The sequence below is a fragment of the Asterias amurensis genome, chromosome 11 (assembly GCF_032118995.1).
Source record: "Asterias amurensis chromosome 11, ASM3211899v1".
NCBI classification, from domain to species: Eukaryota; Metazoa; Echinodermata; class Asteroidea; order Forcipulatida; family Asteriidae; genus Asterias; species Asterias amurensis.
Genome location: NC_092658.1, coordinates 16,892,533 through 16,903,942, shown reverse-complemented (window position 1 = coordinate 16,903,942; position 11,410 = coordinate 16,892,533). Strand labels below are relative to the sequence as shown.

The window sequence follows — 11,410 nt, the reverse complement described above, 5'->3', positions numbered from 1 at the left end:
TTTTAAATGCCTAACATAACACACAGGACCAACAGCTTTACATCCCATCCGAAGGACGAAGCAATGGTTAAGTGTCTTGCTTCAGGACACACGTGTCACGGCTGGGATTCGAACCCACATTCAAACCCACACTCTGCTGATCAGAAACACCAGAGTTTGAATTCAGTGCTCTTCTTCATTCGGCCACGATGCTTCCACCACAATTAGTAGTAGTTGTTGCTACGAAAGCTCATGCAGTTGTTTATGTAATTAGTTAGTCTTTAAAGGGAAGGTACACGTTTGGTAATTACTCAAAACAAATATGAACTTAAAAACTGACTTGGTAATGAGCATTGGAGAGCTGTTGGTAGTATAACACATTGTGAAAAAGACTCCCTCTGAAGTAATGTAGTTTTTGAGAAAGAGGTAAATTCTCACTAAAATATTAAAAGACTTCTAGCTAGAAGTTTTTTATTTCTATCTGAAAGCACACAAACTTGTCCAACAAGGGTGTTTTTTCTTTCATCCTTTTCTCGAAACTTCAATGACCAATTGAGCCCAAATTTTCACAGGTTTGTTGTTTTGTGCATACATGTATGTTGAGATACACCAAGTGAGAAGACTGATCTTTGACAATTACTAATAGTATCCAGTGTCTTTAAGTGCTACCACTATGTTCATTGTTTTATCTATCGGACTAATATTTAACAGGGCTATGTTTTTTTAGAATGGGCCTCAGTAGGAAACCTGGAGTCGAAGGTTATAAAACTGAAGTAGAGTATCCTGCTGTATGCAGGAGCTACAGTGATACGTACTGGATAGAGTGTGCTGACTGTGTTGCTGATGCATAGGTTCAATTTCTTTAAGTTTCTGACTCTGGATCTTTCCATGAGCAACAGAGATTGCCTACCGGTAATAATCAAGTTGTTGTAACCGATGTGTCTGAAGAATACAACTTCTTTGTTCAAGTGATTTGAAACAATTATTGATGAAGAAATTCTTTTGAAAATAGTTGAATGATATGATTTTAAAAAGACAAATTTTGTGGTTAAGTTTACACCCGAGTTAGAAATCTAAGCTAATAGAGTTTCCCTTTCGTTCGGTACTCCAACTGATTGGTTGAACGAGATTACAGTGAGAAGAAACATGTGCGAAGTCGAGATCAAGTCACCCCCAACTAATATGCATCATTGTTTTGGAAGTGGGCTGCAGAATATAAAAGATAACCAGTGCAATACCGATAGGTCTACCGTTGGAAGAAATTAATCATTACTACAGATGCACTATATTACTAGTCTTTGTTTGATAAAACACGCTTTAGACTGCCACTTTAAGTGAACCCTGAACTGTACGATTGTGTAGAAACTCAATCTTAAGTAGAGTCCTGTAATAATGGAAGATTATTGAAGCAGAAGAATAAATTATCAGACGAACAGGTTGAATTAAAAGTAAACCCCTCAGTTTCAGTGTGAACCTTTATTTACAGTTTAGTCACCCATCTAGCATTTTTAAGCAATTCCGAATCAAGCAACTTTTGGCTACAGCTATGGCCGGCTGTTCACAGCAGCATAAGCCTCGGACAACTAGTTTTTTTCTTCTCTTGAGTAAAACCGGTCACAGCCACTGCCAAAGATGTCAATTCGGATTTGGCCTTTGTTTTTTCTCTAGTCTCAGTCCAGTGATCCATGGATGTGCTCTCCATCCACCCCCCCCTTTTTCAATGCAATTAATTCCCAACTCCTCCCCTGGCCTTTTTGAGATCAACATTTGTCCACAAAGTGCATACACATTAGATCCCCTGATTGTGATTTAGCTACAGTCTAGTCTGAAACATTACTCATCGAAAATACAATAATTGGCCCAGTAACCGTCTGTGTTGTGCAGTTCGAACTACCACGGGGCAGCCACCCATTGCAACAAAGCTAATAATTGGACTACAAATCATTTTAAGTAACTTTTTGTTTTGGGGTTTAACAAAGAACAATTAACTAGAGGGACATTTAAACCAATGTCCTCTCCGGATTGCTGTGCCAGCACTCCACCAACTGAGCTACTTAGACATAATATGTGGGTGGTCTCCCAGTAATTTGTTTAGATACACAAATGAAACTTTGGCAAAGTGTCTTCATTGGAGGTGACTTTTTTCTCTGCCATTATTTAAATAAGAATAGGATAGAGGTGGTGGGTCAAAATCTACGATATGACAATTATTTTGTTTCTTTACCATTGAGACTTGACTGCATGAAGCAAGTGAACCCTTGGGAAACAATAGCTTGTACCAGAAAAAAAAAACTTAACACAGACTATGAAAGTGCACCCATAATGGAAGCCACATCATGGACAAAATTAATTATTCTGAGAGGAGAGATAGATATACGAGCGTGCGCCCTGCCGTGCCGAATTCGGACGCACCTCTTTATTGCTGAATAAACTTGTGGTTTTTGAGCTCCAGAGGGCGGCAGAGCGTGATATGTAATGATCTTGTGACTCGTCGTAAAATCAGCTGTGTTTACGTAAAGTCAATACACTTTTAACGTAAAGTCGAAAGTCAATACACTTTGTTATAGTTTCCTTGGTTGTGTAAAACCATAACCCGGGCACACTCACGAGGTCTGGCACGCTGCAAAGACCGGTTATCCCCGAGCAATAAACTACCTCCATGAATAAACTGTGTACGTCGCAGTGATGTTCAACTTCAAGCAATGCAACTGCAATTTCATCCTTGTTGAATAATCCATCCTCCACACAATTTGGTAAGTTTACTAAGAATTTCAACGATTTTTACACTTTTTCAACTGGCTGGCTTTTCCAAATACAACTTGCGGATCTATTTTTGCCACTTAACCAGGGCTAGACAGTCTTTAATTGCCATAATCATAAATCGTTAAAGCAGCAGTAGAGTAGAGCAACCACCGCCATGACTGAGTCATGGAGTAGAGTACTAACATGCATATTTTCTTCCTCCATGCTCCATGCAACAAAGCATTGTAATCATAGTTTATGAGTAGTGTAGACTGTGTAGGTTGAGTTTTTCTTTTACTTTGAATTGTGTTTAGAAATAATGAACACGCAGTATTTGGTGGTGTATTACTATTAAAATTAACATGGTATTGCATGGTACTGCTGAGTGCTGGTCTATTCCTACTCCTAGCTCCTCTCGAACTCATTCAATATCGCGCAATAAACCCAACCTCTCGCGGCTACATGTATACGTACCTCGAGCGTATAGCTTTTCGTATGGCGCCACCACTTTTTTACGCATTTTTACTAAAAGGGATCTCATTGAGGTTAATTAGATACTAACCTATATTATTTCATATCGAATGAAAAAGTGGTGGCGCCATACGGAAACTTTCCCCCTCCAGCTACCTCCGACCTCCAACTTTTACCAACTGCCCCAATGAGAATGAGAGTCATGTACAACTTCTAGGTCGTCATGTCCAAACTGTCATCATGCCTGTTGCAGACTCACAGCGGCAAAATATAGAAATAGTATGAAAATAAACTTGTTGCCGGTACTGATAAACCCTTTCACTGTCTAATGCGCCATCTTGTTCACAGGCAGATTTGCCTGTTGGCGTTACGCGGACTAAATTTTCGCGCATAAAGCAATGACGAACGTACTCACCTGCAAATTGTATCCACTGCTGAATTGATTATTATTAACATTATTGATTCCTACAAAATGTGCAGTCAGCAATTTTTATTAAAATTAGATTTCTGTAGGGTAGACCTGAAAATAAATTTTATTTTGCCACAAATGATAACAACAATTTTCATTTAAGGTTTTTGCATGGCTAATCGGGTTACCAGAAACAAACAAACAAACAAACAAACAAACAAACAAACAAACAAACAATGATTTTTATTAGACCTAATTACACAAAACTAAATTGTATTGATTGTATCGTTATTCCCTTTATCTGCCGTTATAAGGCTAATAATTATTGTCATTATTTCTTAAATCTAAAATTTGAGCTTCCTGTCTCCCTGTCTTCTTTGTTCAACTTTTGTATTATTATTAATCGTAACAGCCTTTATTTTATTTCTTTGCTCTACAATTTAGCATGTTTAAGTGCTGTTCATCCTGTTTTGGTTTTTTTTGTGCTGTTGTATTGGGCACTGTATCCATACATGCCTCGACTTTTAGTTTCAGATGATGCCTCCATGTGCAAATGTAACATGGTAATAAATGTTCTATTAAATTGTCTTATTTACTATTAATCCTGTCTTTTATTTTAAAACACAACACCAGATCTGGATGCAATACCTAAAGAGACCTTCGCATAAAGTGACATCATGAGTCAGAAACTCAACCAACTTCTCCTCTTGACGTGGAAGAACTACGTACTTCAGAAGAGGCACATTGTCCGCACTATATTCGAGATCGGCCTCCCGATCTTAATCTCCCTGCTGCTGATATGGGTCCGTACAAAGGTGGACTACGAAGACCACAAAAACCCCAAGTATTATGATGAGTTCTCAATCGACCAACTGCCGAATAACCTCACTCGTGACAAGTTCCCGTTTCCTCCTCCTAAGTGTGTCTGGCGAATGGCGTACGCCCCCAACGGCAGCGCTGAGACCAGAGTCATGAGCTTCTTGGTGCAGAACTTACATTCTGGTGATCACGTTACTCTGGACAGTGGTAAGCAAGCAAAGCATTATGTTTAAAGGCACTAGACACTATTGATAATTACTCAATATAATTGAAAGCATAAAAACTTACTATGGAGAGCTGTTGACAGTAAAACATTGTGAGAATTGGCTCCCTCTGAAGAACCGTTCTTTTCGAGAAAGTTCGTAATTTTCCACGAGTTTGATTTTGAGACCTCATACATGTAGTTAGATTATGAGGTCCCAAAATCAAGCATCTGAAAACACACAACTTCGTGTGACAAGGGTGTTTTTTCTTCCATTATTATTTCACAACATCCAATACAAATTGAGTTCAAATTTTTACAGGTTCAATATTTTGTGCACATGCTGAGAAAGACGACTGGTCTTTGACAATTAACAAAGGTGTCCAGTGTCTTTAAGCCACAGCCACATCATACATGTAGGAATGCAGTTTCAGCTGTTGATTTTCTTCTTTTTGTTCCCTTTGATTTGTTTTACATTCAGACATTGTAGTAGAAAACTGAATTAACACAGTTTTCACCATGAATTGTTGTGGGTTTGACCATTTCAGCTTTTTTATATTTATAGAAAAGAAAACGACACACGCATGCAGTTTCAGCTGATCTGTTGAATTTTGTTTGTCTTTGACAACAATGATGCAATAACAAACTGAAGAACAGTGTTTACAATTGTTGTGGGCTTGACCATTTAAACTTTTTGATTATACATTTTTATTGATCAGAGCTATTGATTAATAGTAATTTGCGTTAGGTATGCGGCGACAGGCTCTCACATGCAATGTGCAAAACCTGCTTTATAATCAATATTATGCGGTGCGCAATCCATTGAATGTCAAGTGTTTACATCGCACACCATACCTTCCACGCTAGCGCCCTCTGTTTCCCTTTTATACTACACTGTATTTTGCAATAAGGGTCAACTAAACAAAACCTAATTATTTGACTGATCACTCAAACTCCATCACCTCTTTACCAAACCATAGGATTAGGTTTCAAGACAGAGAGCGAGATGGTAGAGTTTCTCTCCAAAGACGACTCGTCTGGAAAGTCAGACTTCCTCGGCGGCGTCACGTTCCACAACCCCTTCCCATCCTCTGAGGATCTACCAACCAACATCACCTACAGTATCCGCCTGAAAGCCAGCCAGCGAAACTTCCCCAACAGTCAGTATTCAAACCTGACAGGACAGTCCAGTCGTTGGTACACAGACAAGCTGTTCCCGCTGGTAGCCCTGCCCGGACCACGAGAGAAGGGGAAGAATTGGGGAGGCGATCCTGGTAAGAATTCATCACTCTATTTTTTTTTAAACCCGAGATCAAAGGTTCTTTTCAGAAGAGATTTATACATGGGTTCAACAAAAATCGTGTTAATCAGAATAAGGCTACTAGGCCAAATTACCATGTCAAATGTACAATTTGTGGAGGCAATTGCCTCCAATGACCCCTTGGTGCCCTTGCATCGTCCCATTGAAATTTGCAGTTTCCTCATAGGGTGTCCTTTACCAAGGAGAAAATGCCTTGGTGCCCATACCCTTTCAAAAACGAAAGATACAGGCGAGGCCTGGACTGGTATCCTGCTCATTTCTGTTTATCAGAATGTGTCAAGCAATATTTTCTACTTTGAAAAGCGGTGAAATTGGGCGCTGGTTGTACCCACTTTACAAGTAATAATTACTTCTTGTTGTCCATGTCATGCTGAGCTTCAAACTTCATTAAACTGAGACTCTTCCTCCAAATTTATTAAACCCCTTCATTTCTGCTCAAATAACTGTATTTTTCCTAAGTTACGAAATCTTTGTGTCAGTCAGTGCCTTGCATTGTATCTCACACACAATATATTACGTTGTTGCATACTTGCTTTGTGTGACATTCAGGACGTAGGCCTGAAGGGCCAATTTCAAACTGTTGTGTGCTGTACAATTTGTAGGTGATAAAACACCAAACCAAGTAAACACATTGAGTAATCGGTGTTTCATTTTGTCTGGCTTTCTCCATGTGCTTGTTTTCCTTTGTTACATGGTTGATAATGGACCAGCAAACAACTTGATAATCCTACAATGTATACACATGTATTGAGCTGAATGGTTGTTTATTGACTTTGAATTTGGCTGAGCTGTTAGATAAAAGACCCTGCAGTTAATGTACAACCAAAATGGCTTTGAATTCAGCACTTCTGTTTGTTTGTTTGTTTATTAACTTTGAGTTTGGCTGAGCTTTTAGATTTAAGACCCTGGAGTTCTTTATACAATCTAAATGGGTTTGAATTCTGCACTTCCCCATTGTGCGGGTCTTTAGCAAACGTGATCTTGTTACAAGTGTTTGTTAGTTCAAACATGGTATAAATCAGAATGTTTGCAAGACAATTATACTGAACTTTAAGAAGTCCACAGCAATAGATAAAAGCTAGAAATATGCAGTGTAATTTACAAACGTTCATGTTGTTATGTTTTAATTAGCTTTATGGAAAAGTTCGCTGTACTGCCAATTAATGATTGTCTCTCAATGAGTTGGGGTGGTTCTGAAAAGAACTGTTGGTGTCAGTTTCAAAATAGCTGTTGTGTACTGTATATGTATTTCTCTTGTTTTATGGTAAAATAAGATTAAATTACTGTCTTTAAAATCAAACTCAAAGTAATAAGCATTTTGTATTGATATTTGAAGATGATTTTGGGGGTTGATATTTGAAGATGATGATTATTGCTATGTCCTTCATGTTTAGTAAAAAAACACAATTTTTGAAGGATTCTGATTTGGAGTTTTAGGTGTTTGTATGTGATAAGCGAGAGTAAATCGGGAAGTTTGACGTGAGACTATTTAATAAAAAAAGTGAATATGCTTGCATTTGTTATTTGTGATCCTCTTAACATCTCTCTGTTACGCAATGTCTTCAAGAACTTATATAATTATTCACTGCAAGTTTATGACAAATTCACAGACTGTTTGCTTATTGTTTAACATTTTACTTGGTAAGTAAGTAGACGGAGGATTGTACTGACACCCAATCTCTGGTAACAATAAATAGCAAAGGATGAATATTACCACTATTGTTATTTTAATTGGTTTGTTAGAATATTGCAATACAGCGGCCAAAAGCCCTAATGTACAGTGTACAAAAAGTAATTAAATTTGTTTATAAACATTAGCAGTTCTTTTGAGGACTTGTCTTGCTTTTATATTAAACTACCGTGGAGTGTTTTTTTTTCTGGTACAAAAAGCCAAATTGTTTGGTCTTTAGCTCTTTTGTGCCATATAAAATTTGCCATATTGGGTAATACCAGGCTGTAAGGGTTCACCTCTAAGGTTACTGAGGCTTTTCCAGGCAACTAAAGATAGATTCATTAAGAGTTCTCTACTTTTGTCCTCTATCTCTTTCAGGATACATGAGGGAGGGATTCCTACCTCTTCAGTATGCTCTTGACCGAGCCCTGCTTCAGTTCCGCAACGTCAGCACCGACGGCTTCACGGTTGATATGCGTCGATACCCGTACCCGCCGTACATCAATGATTTCTTCATCCTAGTGATCCAGATGCAGCTGCCGTTCCTTATCCTCATCAGTTTTGTCATTACGGCCATCAGCATCACCAAGAATGTAGTACTGGAGAAGGAAAGAAAACTCAAGGTCAGTGACTGTTAAAAGACTTTGTATTAACCCATTTATGTGCAGTAAACAGGGATCAGACATTTCTAACTGTTATCTGAATTCAGACTTTTTAAATCAGCCTGATGAAGAAAATCAGCCTGGTGAAGAAAATCAGCCGTTATTTTGTCCACATCTAAAGAAATCTAGCTCATTGATCTATTTCTCTTGTGCTGTGAAATCTAAACCCCAGTGGTTACCAAAAGGTGGGAATGCCAACATTTCAACAATCCTCCTAAATTTGGATCCTGTAGTTTCAGACATTTTGTCAGCAAAGACTCTCTCCCTGAGTGAAGCAACAGGAGATTGCCTGATCATTTTGACTCCCAGCCTCACTTTGGTTGTATGTATTGATATGGTACATTAACTAAGATGGCTGTCCAGCGATACGTGGAGTTTCATTTCTGAGCGGTCAAGCGCACTGGACCTAAGCTTTGGTATTTCTGATAAGCGGGGTGTGAGTTTGAGTCCCGAACTTAAACCAAGCATAAGAAGTCTATTACAGATTCTCAGTGAATGCAAAGCATCTATGTGTGTTACATCTTTTGGAATTATTACATTAAGGAGTACCTTACTTACCTTGTACCTTAATTACTAAGGAGTACATGTAGGTACTTGGCAGTAGGTACTAAAGTAGGCAATATAGTACCTAATAAGGAGTGTGAGTACCTAACGTACATGTATGCATAAACACAAAGATTGTAAAAAAAACATTCCCCATAGATAAAGATGAAGAGCCTGTGGGTATTTTGCACCTTCAGACCTAAAACAGCCTCCTCCCCCCAAAGGGAGAAAAGGACAAACATCACTTGGACCAGAAATACCCAGATTCTTTGTCCTAAAACGTTCTCCATTCATTCATTCACCAGGAATCTATGAAGATCATGGGCCTGAGCAATTGGCTCCACTGGACAGCGTGGTATCTGGAATATGCAGTGTTTCTTCTCATCTCGGTTGCCTTCATGACGTTCATCTACAAGATCCCAGTGGGCGATCACGGAGCTGTCATCAACAACATGTCTGCCTCGGTGCTCTTTGTTTTCTTGTTGGTCTACTCGCTGGCCTTCATTGCTCAGTGTTTTGCCGTCAGTGTGCTTTTCTCAACAGGTATGTGTTAATAATATTAATTTTGGTTTCACCAATGTACACCGATGTGTGTAAGCACTGTTTACTCAGCACTTACCCAAGCACTGTGAACAAATCACAGGCTCATTACTTGGGTGGGATTCGAACTCATGACCTTTGCAATTCTAGAGCAGTGTCTTACCAACTAGACCACTGAGACTACCTGGTAGCTAAAGGCAGTTTGAATCCTATATTCATAAATACCTCAAGACAGTTTCGCTATTCCTATTGATGGAGAGCGCGTCACGTGGGGGTGTTTAAACGGTTGATAATGACCAGCTGGAGCTCTGTTTATAACTGGGGTTTTTGCGGATACTACGCGCTACTCTTGGTGCAAGACGCTTCTCGTTACGGGCGATGCGGGCGCTGATGATGAGTTGGCCGAGTTTTACCCATATACACCGATGTGTTAGCACTGTATATTTCTAATAGGTATTTGTTTCTTTTATTTTATTTATTTTATGAAATATTGCCTTATGCATGTAGGCCTACGCCTAACATCACAAGGCCATGGTCGGCCACTTCAAGTTGAGGGCTGCCACCTACTCCTGGGGCTGAAACACGGTTACTCCCTTCACAGTCCGTAAAGGCATGGGTATCATCCACTGTAGGAGTCTGGTTTGTGGAGCAGAATGCACTCTCTTCACAACTACTGCTTTGCTTTAAAGCAAAGTACACCTTTGGTTTTTAGAATCGTTTGATTGTTTTAATCCTGAAACACTTGTTTAAGGACACCTTTAGACCAGTCTTCTCACTTGGTGTATCTCAACATATGCACAAAATAACAAACCTATGAAAATTTGAACTCAATTATTCGTCGAAGTTGCGAGATTATAATGGAAGAAAAACACCCTTGTCACGAAGTTGTGTGCTTTCAGATGAGGTCTCAAAATCAAATTCAAATATTTTAGTGGAAAATAACTTCTCTCTCGAAAACTCTGTTTCTTCAGAGGAAACCGTTTCTCACAATGTTTTATACTATCAACAGCTCCCCGTTGCTCGTTACCAGGAAAGTTCTTATGCTAGTAATTATTTTGAGTAATTACCAGTAGGGTCCATGCCTTTAAAGTCATGGTGTTAAATAAGGAAACATGATTTTAAAATGAGTATTGTTTTGTTTTTGTTTTTTCTGTCAGCAAACACTGGAGCCGTTTTCATGGGACTGATTTGGTTCTTCTCTTACGTTCCATACTTCTTCATCAATCCACGATACGACGAGCTGTCTCGAGGACTCAAAATGGCATCCTGTCTGCTGACCAATACAGGGATGTCCATGGGGGCTTACCTCATTGGCTTATTTGAAGGAACAGGTAGGATATGTTTATGCCGTCTTTCTCTAAAGCCCTTTTCACACTTTATCTCTTGTTCCCAGTGAATTCAGCACATGGGAGGCCCCTTTGACTTTTTGAACCCCACAGGGACACCAGCGACTTTCACACTGTGTCTCTTTTTGATAGGATTTAGGTTGCATGCTTCAAAAATACCCCAGGGTATTTCTACTTACCCTTACTCTTGAGAAAGGGTGGCTATTCCAAGGGGTGTGCTCATTTGTCGTGGCAAAGTGATCATAGAAAAAAAGGTCGAACATTATTCACCGGTAAAAGTGCTAAAGCAGGACAATCCATTAAAGACATTGGACACTGTTAGTCAAAGACCAGTCTTCTCACTTGGTGTATCTCAACATATGCATAAAATAACAAACCTGTGAAAATTTGAGCTCAATTGGTCATCGAAGTTGCGAGATAATAATGAAAGAAAAAACACCCTGGTCACACAAAGTTGAGTGCTTTCAGATGCTTGATTTTGAGATCTCAAATTCTAAACTTGAGGTCTCGAAATCAAATTCGTGGAAAATTACTTCTTTCTCGAAAACTACTTGACTTCAGAGGAAGCCGTTTCTCACAATGTTTTATATTATAACACCCCTTGCAAGTATTCTGCCTGCTCATTGGTTTAGAGCGCGTCACATGACATGTCTTAGTTTTGCTGGACGACGGCCGTCGGTTTGCCATGCGCTAGTCCGAAGACT

The 11,410-nt window shown here is 39.2% G+C and overlaps 1 protein-coding gene across 1 annotated transcript in view; it reads left to right on the top strand.

Annotated features, from left to right (window-relative positions):
- Positions 1–2,465: 2,465 nt before the first annotated feature.
- LOC139943867 (phospholipid-transporting ATPase ABCA3-like) overlaps positions 2,466–11,410 on the top strand; it is a 41,376-nt gene continuing 32,431 nt past the window's right edge. Inside the window, exons 1-6 of the mRNA XM_071940731.1 lie at positions 2,466–2,732; positions 4,235–4,627; positions 5,603–5,896; positions 7,994–8,238; positions 9,126–9,363; positions 10,518–10,691. Of these exons, the coding sequence (XP_071796832.1) occupies positions 4,279–4,627; positions 5,603–5,896; positions 7,994–8,238; positions 9,126–9,363; positions 10,518–10,691 (1,300 nt within the window). The 5' untranslated portion in view covers positions 2,466–2,732; positions 4,235–4,278. The remainder of the gene's footprint in view (positions 2,733–4,234; positions 4,628–5,602; positions 5,897–7,993; positions 8,239–9,125; positions 9,364–10,517; positions 10,692–11,410) is intronic.